This window comes from Dreissena polymorpha, chromosome 11, assembly GCF_020536995.1.
Source record: "Dreissena polymorpha isolate Duluth1 chromosome 11, UMN_Dpol_1.0, whole genome shotgun sequence".
NCBI lineage: Eukaryota > Metazoa > Mollusca > Bivalvia > Myida > Dreissenidae > Dreissena > Dreissena polymorpha.
This window is the reverse complement of record NC_068365.1, coordinates 73,740,325-73,753,604: the sequence shown is the minus strand read 5'-3', so window position 1 is coordinate 73,753,604 and position 13,280 is coordinate 73,740,325. Positions and strand designations below refer to the sequence as shown.

At 36.7% G+C, this 13,280-nt stretch overlaps 1 protein-coding gene across 1 annotated transcript in view; it reads left to right on the top strand.

Moving 5' to 3' along the window:
• The first annotated feature begins 6,507 nt into the window (after positions 1 to 6,507).
• The window catches only part of LOC127850759 (sperm-associated antigen 7 homolog), a 29,049-nt gene continuing 22,276 nt past the window's right edge, over positions 6,508 to 13,280 (top strand). The window contains exons 1-2 of the mRNA XM_052384048.1: positions 6,508 to 6,655; positions 9,150 to 9,217. Coding sequence (XP_052240008.1) covers positions 6,577 to 6,655; positions 9,150 to 9,217 — 147 coding nt within the window. The 5' untranslated portion in view covers positions 6,508 to 6,576. The remainder of the gene's footprint in view (positions 6,656 to 9,149; positions 9,218 to 13,280) is intronic.

Genomic DNA, 13,280 nt, shown 5'->3' with positions numbered 1-13,280 from the left:
AACGACCTCATTTTTACTAGTAAACTAAAACCTAAAAGAACATCTTCACATTTTTATATAACAAACTTAAGACAAAATACGAAATATTAAAGGCGTCTGAAATTATAAAGATGAATAAAAGCTATGAGCAGCTATTCTAAAAGAAAACAAACACTGGTAGAAAAGGCGAGCTTAATGACCTAAATGACATTATTAATGATTATAATGTAGCAGTAAAAGAGGTCAGATGTATTTTCACAGACATAAATCTTCATACGAACTATTAACATTTGCGTAATTTTATAAACGTTATGTTGAATTCAAAACTGGATCAATTCTCATGTCTGAATTTCACCTTAAAAGACAGCAAAACAGTTTTTTTAAAAGCATTTACTTTCAAGAATAAACATACTCGCCCAATAACTACGGTGGCACTAAGGTGTCCTAACCAAAAAAAAACAGGAAAACAGAAATTGTGTTTTCCGCTCCAAAAAAAAGACAGGAAAACAGAAGGAAACGGGCTCGAAAGTGACTCAATCGGCCTAAGGCTTTCGGTGCAATTGAGCTAACATAAATAGGTTTAAACTAAAAATCAAGTCGAAACATGCGCACAAGCCTTCGTCAGATTACAAAAATAATATCACTTACGCTTATCTCTAGGGCGGGCATTTCATTGTCGAGGGCCTCTGCGTCTCTGCATGGAAGACACACAAACGTTTCTTTACCGAGACGCATCGCTGTCTGAGTTATGCCTGTATTAATACAAACATTAAAAACCCGATATAAACACAACAAGATTCTTAATTTAATAATTATTTGAAATAATATCACATAGAATAAAGCATTTGTATTTCTTTCGGTTTAAGTCTTCCGAATTTAATGTAGCTATTTTTATATCGTTAAAAGTTCAGAAACTATTGTAAAATGCGCCAGTAATTATCAATAGGTGCCAATAAGTGTCATTTATACCATATGTGGGCTTTCTACTAATCCGTTATCAAAACAGATGCCGCAAACTGTGAATGACCATTGACACTTGGATACCCGGTCTTAATAGCAAGGTTTTTTTTGTACACGCAAATTCTTTCAACTTTTTATATTTTAAATACTGCAAAAAATAGTTTAAGAGGACTAGCCTCAAATTTGTCTGTAAGCAGTCACTAATCGATATGCGTATATTTAATTTAATTTATTTTATGATTTTACATAGTAATTAAGAATAACGTTGAATTAAACACTATATATTGTGTATGTTTTTTTTTGACGACATTGACTATGTTATATGACTTTGACCTAACGAACTGTAGATATGTGTTATATCGGATTTGAAGAAAACGTTCTTCGTCTTCTTGATGTATATGTTAATCATACAATGTGGTGATATAGAGGTCCAACCTGGGCCTAGGTTTCCGTGCGGTATATGTTAAGGAGGTGTTGTCTGGAACTCGAAAGCTCTTGAATGTGATAGTTGCGACATCTGGTACCATAATAGATGTACCAAAATATCTGACAGTCTTTACAGCCTTCATGTGGAATTCCTAACCTTTCATCCTCGGGATCCGTTGATATATCACTTTATGAAACCACAAATATATTCAATGGATTTCAAGTAATCCATGGCACTGACAATCCTAATGTATCGACACCAACGAGATCCCACCCTCCTAACCCGAATCTCATAAACATTTCAAACGTCACAGTGTCATCCCATGCTGAAAGCATAATTTCTGATCCAGACCTATCATCATCGTTCCAATCAGATATTCCAAGTAACGTGACATCTAGATCTATGAGTGTTTCTTTTGATCATGAAGATACCACAGTGAATTATAGTAAAAAAGATAAACCGTTTACCATACTTGTCGAAAATTTCCGAAGTATTAAAAACAAAAAACTTGAATTATATCATGTGCTCTCAAGTATGGAACCCGATGTAATGATAGGAACTGAAACTCACTTGGATCCATCTATTTATGATGCTGAACTGTTTCCCTACAATACTCCAAGCGATTATATGTACAAAGTCTTTAAAAAGATAGAGATTTCGAAATGCTCGATAAAAAATCTGGAGGCGGAGTTATCGTTCTGGTTAAGCCAGTTTATGATTGCGAACAGTGTCCTGATCTTGAAACCGACTGTGCAATTCTTTGGGTGAAAATTACTATGCCAAATAAGATAAACAGTTTTTTGGGGCATTTTATCGTGAACCAAAATCATCTATAGAAGCTCTCAATCATCTGAATAATTCATTATGTAAGATAAATAACAACGCCAAATATAAAAACTGCATAATCAAACTTGGCGGGGATTTCAACCTAGGAGACATTAATTGGGAAAATTCAGCAGCTCCTAAAGGATCGAGGGACAAGGGACATTGTGACAGACTTTATCCCATCATCAGACGTGCATTGTCGAAATAAACCACTGTGGAATAAATTTTCCTCTATTTCAGCAGTGCTGAAACGCTGTCACGCGCGGCGAAAGATGTTCATATTACTCGGAATCAACTATAAAGTTATCATTTTTAGTAAAATCGAATCAGATTCAACAAAACAAACAATTTGATACCAAGATGTAATATTTTTTAACACATAATGCAACTCAAAAAGCAAATAAACATTATTTACAAATATTAAGTGCGCGCACTCGTGATGTCATTGTTAACACGTCATACGACACAATGCATGTTGTTTCACGCTAAAGATGCAGTTGTTTAGTGTCTTTATTTTTCATTATTTCTTAATAATCCGGGACGTAGAGGTATGATAAACAGAAAAACAGGTTAGTTACTGATCCTTTTGTAATGTATTAGGCTCGACACGATTAAAATAATGAAACAATGTGTGCTTAAAATATCTTTGGGATTCTCCGTCTAGTTCGATTTTCCTAATCTATTTTTAAAGAAATAATTTACGACTAAGAAAATGGATAATAATAAATCGAATACTAGGTCGGTGCCGAATAAAGCAAAGTTTATCTTGCTCGGCACGAAAATCTGAACCACTCGCCAAGGCTCGTGGTTCAGATTTTCCAAGCCTCGCAAAATAAACTTTGCTTTTTTCGGCACCGACCTATTATTCTCTATATATGTAAAAATTGTTCGTGACCATTCTCTTGAACAGATTAACAATTTATCAACTCGCAAAGGTAGAATCTTGGATTTACTCTTTACATCGCACACAAGCACAGTGATTAAGCAAACCATATGTCCTCCTATCGGCATGAGCGATCACGAAATATTGCAGGTAACCACCTCGTGGGCGTCGGCCGCAAGTAAACGTTAGAGACGTACAGTGTACCGCTATGGTAAAGCACATTGGGATGAAATCAAGTCAGATTTGAGTGATTGCCGGGAAAGTGTTTTACCCTCGGACTCATCCACCAGTGCTGATATACTCTGGAACATTTTTAAAACTGCTGTAGCATCTACAATGAAAAAAACATCCCAACTAAATCTCTTCGCAAAAAGGTAGATCTTCCCTGGGTTACAAATGAACTTAGCAAATTGATGAAAAAACGCGACGAGATGCACAAAAGACTACGTACTTCGCCATCAACATCACTACGTAATACTTACGCTGAAATAAAAAAGAAAGTGTAATACAGACTACGTAAAGCTTACCATGAATATTTGAATACTATGCTGGACCCAGAAAAAGATGAAAATTCAAAAGTTTCTGGAAATACATTTAGAGTAGGAAACAGGATGCAGCTGGGATAAGCACGCTGAAACATGAAGGTACCATAGGTGATACACCCCATAAAGGCTGAAATGTTAAATAAACAGAATACTTCAGTATTTACAAAAGAAAATCTTAACAATATTCTAAATAAAGGACCATCTCCTCACAGACCCATGGAGCGAATACAAATCACCCTCCATAGAGCATAAACAGTATTAAACGTTTAAATGAGAAAAAGGCAACTGGACCGGACAAAATTCCCAGTATAATTCTGAAACGGAACTGTGAAATTGTAGCTGATATCCTGATGTGCATTTTTCAACGATCTCTTGACACGGGAGTTGTACCATCTGACTGGAAAACTGTTTATGTCGTTCCAATTTTTAAAAATTGTGATCGTTCTAAACCTGCAAATTATAGGCCTGTGTCCTTGACCTCAGTCGCTTCAAAAATGCTGGAACACATCGTCGTCTCCAGCATCATGAAACATTTAGACTCTTATAACATCCTGAACGAAAATCAGCATGGATTTAGACAGAAACGTTCTTGTGAGTCACAGTTGCTCTTAACAACAGATGATATCGCTAAACACCTGAATGCCAGTGAACAGATAGATATGGCCATCTTGGATTTTTCGAATGCCTTCGATAAGGTCTCTCATCAACATTTGTCATCAAAGTTGGAATTTTATGGAATTCGCAATGATACCAGGCGATGGATTAACTGTTTCTTAGCAGATCGGACCCAGAAAGTTGTGGTACAGGACTCCACATCAGAAACATCCAGTGTTACCTCAGGAGTGCCCCAATGAACTGTCCTCGGCCCCTGCTTATTTTTACTTTACATTAATGATATTGCTGATGACATTTCCTCTGTAGTGTGTCTAGTCGCAGATGACTGTGTAATATACCGTGTAATTAAATCTTCAGCATATCAACAGAAACTTCAGCAAGATCTTTATAAACTTGTAGAATGGACTCAGTCATGGCAGATGGAATATGAATAATATAAATAATGAATATCTCGAACACATCCAACAAAGAACGTTATCATTATGCAATGAGTGGTAAATCTTTAGAAACCGTAGACCAGCATGCATATATATTGGTTGAATTGAACGATAACTTGAAATTTGACACTCACATCGAAAAAATAACTGGAAAGGCTTCACAAACTTTGGGATTTATTTAACGAAACCTTAACAAATGCCCCAAACTAGTTAAAAAAAGAGCTTATCAATCATAAGTTAGACCAAAGTTGCAATATTCTCCACCCATCTGGAATCCTACTCAGAAACAAACAACTCAACTGAAACAAATTGAACATGTACAACGAAACGCTGCCAGATTCGTTGCGAATAAGCCTATCAACCCATACCAGCCGTACAGTGTAACATCAATTATCAATGAACTCAATTGGCAGACTTTGCAACAACGTAGACAATGCTATGACTTGGTGCTATTCTACAGGGTTGTTAATGGTCTTGTTGCCGTACCAGCTTCATACCTACCAGAACGTGCCATAGTCACAACAACCAGACAAAGCAACTCTCAAAACTTCATCCCTCCTCAAACAATAAGTAACGTATATCAACGCTCGTTCTTTCCAAGAACAGTATTTATCTGGAACTCCTTACCCACCGCAGTAGTGACAGCCCCAAGCTCGGGCACATTCAAGTCTGCTGTCCGGCCGCTGCCAGTGTTCCGTGCCTAGAGTAGTAGGCCAGTTGTACAGTGTATCATACGTTGGCGAAAGCTATTTTTATTCGAATTTTAAGAAGCACTCCGCACTCTACATTCGCACAGTTCTTAGCCCTCTTCAGTTGACGTCCTCGAGGCGTTGAAGAGTATATCGTTGAAGTTAAAGTTGAAGTTTATAATTAATATACCTGTAAACCTGTTTAGAGAAAAATATTATTTTCTTAAACGGATAATTCCTACGTGAGAATTGGCGATAATTATGCCGACTTTGATTAAAATTAACGGCTTTCAATTAAACAAGTGAAACGTCAAATACTCAAGGAAAACTATTGTGACTAACGAACAATTCATATGTGATAATCGACGATAATTTTGCCGACTTTGATTATAAAACTAACGGCTTTTAAGTAAACTTATAAACAAGAAACCGTCGGAGACGGGTGATGCTCCCCAAAAGTTTTTTTTTGTCACAATATTGCACTATATATTCAGATAAAAGGAAACGTCTTGAGGGGCATAACTTTGGACAAAATAATACTATGGATGATTTAGCAACTTAAAAATGTCAAAGGGCCATAACTCTCAAAATAAATCATCTAACCAGAACCCACAAACAACATGCGCATCTCCTCATGGTAGTTAAGCTTCCCATAAAGCTTCATTGAATTCCAGTCAGTAGTTGGGGGGACAAGAATTGCACTATATGTACAGTTAATGGAAAATTTCAAAAGGCCATAACTCTGTGAAAAATCATCCGACCAGAACCGGCTGATAATATGCACATCTCCTCTTGGTAGTGAAGCTTCCCATAAAGTTTAATGGAATTCCGGTCATTAATTGCTGAGAAATAACCCGGACAAAAAAATGTGCACGGACGGACGGACACACGGACGCACGCACGGACAGACGAAGCGGCGACTATATGCTCACCCCAAAACAATATGGGGGAGCATAAAAAGTAAAAACCAAAATAAATATGATTATTTCATAGATATCATAAGTATATTCAGCACAAACAATATTGCATGGCATTTCTGGTATACCATATGCCTCCTTTTTGGGAAGGCCTTCTTGGTAAACGGCCTTTCTGGTACTATACCATTAGATTTAGTATATTGTAACCGCTACAACATAAAGCGTTTAATCATAGCAAGCGTTTGATCATCAAAAACATTTCGGGCACTTCGAGAAACTCAAGTAATTGTTGAAGCACAATGGATCTCTTAGGATCTATAATGGGATCCATGGAAAAGCCTCCTTCCATAAGTGAGTCCGACAAAAAGAAGATAAAAGGTAATATAATTATAGTGCTTGTTATATCGTAACCATACCTTTATGAAGGTGATTTTATTTCGCCCTCTCAAGTTCGTACCAAACTTTGTCTTTGGTCCAAAGAACTAATATTAATAATTTCGTTAAGTGCAATAACCAGGGCTTCCGCTGTCGTTCGCCAAATTCGCCGTTGGCGAAAATTTCGCAAATTCGGCGAGTAAAATTCTCGGTTGGCGAAAATGCTCGGCGAAACGTTTTAAAAAATCGGCGAATAAAATTCTCAGTCGGCGAAAATGCTCGGCGAAACGTTTTTTGCCTGTCAAATACCATCCCAGATAGTAAACTCTTTAAACCGTCGACTGTGCGTTAATACATCATCGTGTTATTAACCAGAAAATTTGATACGCAGTCTGCAGCAACACCGGTCAGAACCGGTCATCGAAACAAAGGAAACTTGCTGGTGCATTGTGTACTGGCAGTGACGTCACCATCTATGTATAGAACGCTTGCTGGTGTGAAAACAAAAGGTGTTATCGAACATTATGTCAATACCACGGGCCTGGCAAAAGCATTTAACAAAAAACTATTTCTTCACAAAAACACATGAAATCTTGTTTCAACAGGAATTTGAGAGCATTTCTGTTTAATAGTTTCATTATTATAATATTTTGGGAAAGGTAAAGTTTGATTAAGAAACCAACAATTTCGGAAATAAAAAGTATACCATTCACTCGTAGTCGTAGTAATATATTTCGGATATGTTAAAAATTCGGACATTTAAAGATACGGACATTTATGTGTTGGTTTGTTGTTGATAGTTTGTAAAACTATGTTTTATCATATTTCAGGCAACTAGAATGGATGGTAGCAATTATCTGGGCCTTTCTATCAAGAAATATGCGTTAAAACATTCATTTATTTGAGCCTAGAAATCATCCACCACTTACAGAAAATGTTTTAACAACAGAAGCTGTCAAAGCTGATGTATATCATATCCAAATGACCAAATATAACTGTTTAACAATATGAAGTGAGAGGCTTTGAAAATAAAGCATCTTTAGTCTTGATCAACTGTTATGTTTTGCAAATATTGAAATATGTGCTCAAGAATGAATATCTTTAAAATAATGAAAATGTGCTTATTTTGTAAACAATGTGAACTGAAGATGTGCTTATGATGTATGAACAAACTGATATTCTGTTATGTAGAATAAAAGTATGATTATTACATTTATGTACTAGATGTATGCATATCTATAAATGTTTTTTTTTATAAACTGATATTCTGTTATGTACAATATTTTAAAAGGATGATTATAGTAATAAATATATTTAAGCTTCATATTGTAGTTATTTGTGTTCTTACACTCCTAGACTTTCACGAGGCGGTCCCAAATGCTTGGCTAAAACTTTGGCTACAGTTTCTAAAATTTGGCTACAAAAAAATCCAATTGGCTAAAATGTTGGCTAAAGAAATTTTTGAGCCAGGGGAAGCCCTGAATAACAGTCATGTTATGATGCATTTTTAGCTCTTATATTTAACAGAGAGGTTATCTTCCTACATGTCAACAGATGGCTGTGTACGCTTAATGCTTAGGTAAAAGTTAACGTGCAACATTGTAAACACCAGCGTCATGTGAAAATGGGTGATATGCAATGATCTGTCTGCTTAGCTAAAATCCAGTCTGAGCATCCGCTCACATTTGTCAGGATATGCATACTGAGCAGAATACTCATATTATGTTTCAATGACGCTTAATGCTATGGTAAACGTGTACTTGCAAAAATGTTAAGACCCGCATCATGTGAAAATGGGTCTTATCCAATGTTCTGCCAGCGTAGCTCAAACCCAGTCTGGACATCCGCACAGATTTGTCCGGATATGCATACTGACAAGGATACTCGTACTATGTTTCAATGATGTTTTATGCTATGGTAAACATATACTTGCAAAAATGTAAAGACCTGCGTCATATCCACGCAGATTTGTCAGGATTTGCATACTGAGGAGGATGCTCATGTTTAAATGACAACGAAATAAATTCATTACAAGTCATGTGAGGACACACATGATGTGATGTCACGATGTCAGTATATTTTTCACCATTTTGGGAATGGGACCGGGTCCCTTTGAATTGCAGCGTTTTGACTAAAATTGGGAAATTAGTGTGGTTGCTATGGTTTGCTAAAAAATGCTTCAAATTGAGAAAGAAAACCTTAACAATAGTATTTAACTGATTTATAAAATACATTAGTATGGATTTTTTTTTAAATTCTTGTACGCAGAAACCGAAATACAGTAGGGTCTTCATGCACATTTGTCATTAAGAGCACCAATTGTATAACGCAGCTCCGTTCTGGGCTTGGAAACTGTTCACTGCTTCATATTGAAGTTGCAGTGCAGTATCAATTTGATGTTTATTATATATATGTTTACTTAAAAAATATATTTTTCAATTAAATTAACAGAGGTCTTTAGTGGTACACATGATTAGTGTGCATGGTTGGATTTCAGCACAAAAAGCTTTATTGGAGAAGCAGCAAGACTTGGAACGTAGAAAGCTGGAAGACTTTCGTGTGAAGGTAAAACTTGATATTGCATGATGATCCTTAAGGAAAATGTTGATGTTTATCATTAATTGGTTTATTATGGTGCCAGTTTCTACCGATGCTGGTGTGCAAATAGCTCTTGGCTTGTCTGCATGATTTTCATTCTGTCTGTCCATAGTAGGGTAACGGAAAATGTCACATTTTTGTCTATTATTCATTTCTGTTCCTTCAAAGCTTTCATGCTTGCATAGATGATGTCTTTAAACTAAATCCACATCAACTGACCTCATTTTTACCATGCCATTGACCAACATGGACTTAGACTAATTTTGAAGATCAAAATTCCAGTAAACCCAAAATGAAATTTTCTTCTTTATACATCCCTAATATATTATATAGTCATGCAAGCTTTTATAATTGCACGCATGATGTCTTTCAACACTATCAACACACCCATACCACCTGTTTTTAGCTCTACTGTCAAAGGCATGGTGTCCGTCTGTCTGTCCGTGTGAGTGTGTGTTAGACTTTTCTTGTTTATCTGATAAAGTCCACAGTTTTCATCCGATTCTTTTCAAACTTGTTCATTGTCTTTATATTAATGAGGACTCGAACCCTATTGATTTTCAGGTCACTGGGTCAAAGATCAAGGTCACAGTGACTCGAAATAGTAAAATGGTTTCCGGATGATTACTCAAGAATGCTTAGGCCTAGGATCATGAAACTTCATAGGTACATTGACCATGACTGGCTGATGACCCCTATTGATTTTCGGGTCACTAGTTCAAAGGTCAAGGTCACATTAACTCGAAATAATAAAATGGTTACTTTTTCTTGTTTGTCCGATAAAGTCCACAGTTTTCATCCGATTCTTTTCAAACTTGTTCAGTGTCTTTATATTAATGAGGACTCGAACTCTACTGATTTTCAGGTCACTGGGTCAAAGATCAAGGTCACAGTGACTCAATATAGTAAAATGTTTTCCAGATGTTAACTCAAGAATGCTTAGGCCTAGGATCATGAAACCTCATAGGTACATTGACCATGACTTGCTGATGACCCCTGTTGATTTTCGGGTCACTAGGTCAAAGGTCAAGGTCACATTGACTCGAAATAATTAAATGGTTACTTTTTCTTGTTTGTCCGATAAATTCCACAGTTTTCATCCGATTCTTTTCAAACTTGTTCAGTGTCTTTATACTAATGAGGACTCGAAACCTATTGATTTTCAGGTCACTGGGTCAAAGGTTAAGGTCACAGTGACTCGAAATAGTAAAATGGTTTCCGGATGTTTACTCAAGAATGCTTAAGCCTAGGATCTTGAAACTTCATAGTTACATTGATCATGACTGGCAGATGACCCCTATTGATTTTCAGGCCACTAGGTCAAAGGTAAAGGTCACAGTGACTCGAAACAGTAAAATGGTTCGGATGATAATTCAAGAATACTTACGCCTAGGATCATGAAACTTCATAGGAACATTGATCATGACTGGCATATGACCCCTATTAATGTTCAGGTCAAAGGTCAAGGTCACAGTGACAAAAAACATATTCACACAATGCTGCCCCTACAACTGGCAGCCCATATGGGGCATGTTTTACATACAGCCCTTGTTTAAAAAGAGCAATATCAAAGCAATAAGTCCAGAATGACTTCCCTTGAATATGAGAATTTTTTTAAATCCCGCTTGTTAATGCAATTAATTCCACAGTTTTCATTCAATTATTTTCAAATTTGCACAGTATCTTTATATCAATGAGGACTTGAACCCTATTTAATATGAGCAGTATCGGAGAAATAAGTACACAATAATCTCCCCTTGAATTTGAGAAAATTCTTCTTGTTTGCGCGATTAAGTACACAGTTTCCATCTTATTCTTTCCAAACTTGCACAGTGTTTATAGCAGTAGAGCCATTCAGGCCCTCTTGGGCCTCTTGTCTTTTTAATATTGCCATTTACCTACAATTTGACAAAGACTAAATCAGAAGGCCCAAACATTTTTTATGCTCCCCGAAATAAAATTTTGGCGGAGCAAATAGTTGCCAGTTTGTCCATACTTCCTTACTTCTGTCACACTTTTGTTACCGTTTTTCATAGCGCCTTCAATACTTTACGGATCTCTTTCATATTTGGCATGTAGGTACCTTGCATGGACCTCTACCTTATGATGAGGTTTGAGGTCACTGGGGTCAAGGTCACTGAGGCTAATAATAGATTTTTCCATCACACTTTTGTTACAGTTTCTCATAGCACCTTCAATACTTTACCGATCTCTTTCATATTTGGCATGTAGGTACCTTGCATGAACCTCTACCTTTTGATGAGGTTTGAGGTCACTGGGGTCAAGGTCACCGAGGCTAATAATAGTTTTATCGGTCACTTTTGTTACAGTTTCTCATAGCACCCTCAATTCTTTAGCAATCTCTTTCGTATTTGGCATGTACGTATCTTGCATGGACCTCTACCTTTTGATGAGGTTTGAAGTCACTGGGGTCAAGGTCACAGAGGCTAATATTAGATTTTTCTGTCACACTTTTGTTACAGTTTCTCATAGCACCTTCAATACTTTACCGATCTCTTTCATATTTGGCATGTAGGTACACTGCAAGGACCTCTACCTTTTGATGAGATTTGAGGTCACTGGGGTCAAGGTCAAGGTCACCGAGGCTAATAATATATTTTTCTGTCACATTTACAGTTTCTTATAGCACCTTCAATACTTTACCGATCTCTTACATATTTGCCATGTAGGTACCTTGCATGGACCTCTACCTTTTGATGAGGTTTGAGGTCACTGGGCTCAAGGTCACCGAGGCTATTAATATATTTTCAGTCACGCTTTTGTAACAGTTTCTCATAGCACCTTCAATACTTTACAGATCTCTTTCATATTTGGCATGTAGGTACCTTGCATGGACCTCTCACTTTTGATGAGGTTTGAGGTCACTGGGGTCAAGGTCACCGAGGCTAATAATAGATTTTTTTAGGTGGTTATTAACGCATAGATTGACAAAACACATCATCGAGGAGCATCCATCATGTTTCACTGATATTCTCGTTTTATCTCACAATGACATGTTCGTCTAATATCAATTCCACATCTTAGCATTTTGTTAACTGAAACTATTATTGGGTCTGTTTTAATCACATGACCACACAATACTTACATAGTAAAATGCATTCATTTCAAATATGTCACTAATACAGTAAAACTGAGATGTTGCTGCATATATTTTTATGGTTCACAAACCGTTCATGTGATCGACACATTGTATTGTTGTTAAAAATAGATGAGAATAGGCATTTTTAACCAGGTTTTTAACCAGGTTTTCCGAACGAAAAAACTGGTTATTAGATTGGCGTATGCGGGCTGGCTGGCTGGCGGGCGGGCGGAACAAGCTTGTTCGGGCCATAACTATGTCGTTCATTGTCAGATTTTAAAATCATTTGGCACATTTGTTCACCATCATTAGACGGTGTGTCGCGCGAAATAATTACGTCGATATCTCCAAGGTCAAGGTCACACTTTGAGTTCAAAGGTCAAAAATGGCCATAAATGAGCTTGTCCTGGCCATAACTATGTCATTCATTGTGAGATTTTGAAATCATTTGGCACATTTGTTCACCATCATGGGACGGTGTGTCGCACGAAAGAATCACGTCAATATCTCCAATGTCATGGTCGCCACGACTAAAAATAGATTTTTTTTAAAACAAACTTACAAAGGGGGTTAATTTTGTTTGTTCATTTCAAAAGTTGAGTTGGAGTTTTCTCCCTTTATCAGATTTTTTTTTCACAATGAAAACCTGGTTTTGTGACAATTTTGTCCCTTGTTGAAGTATAAGCAAATGTGTTCACGGTTAACCCTTTACCAGTTAGGCCAAAAAAAAAATAGTCTTGGTTCAGGGAACCCGACCGACCCTATTTTTTGCCCCCGACCCTAACGATTTTTTGGTCCATGGAAAAAAATCTGATGGCGAAAATGCTAAAATCTCGTAAAATTTCATTGAAAACAGCCACCATTTAAACCTGGATTGGTTTTCTATATTTTTCTCTTTGTTTCAATGAAAGTGTTCGCAATTTGAACAGT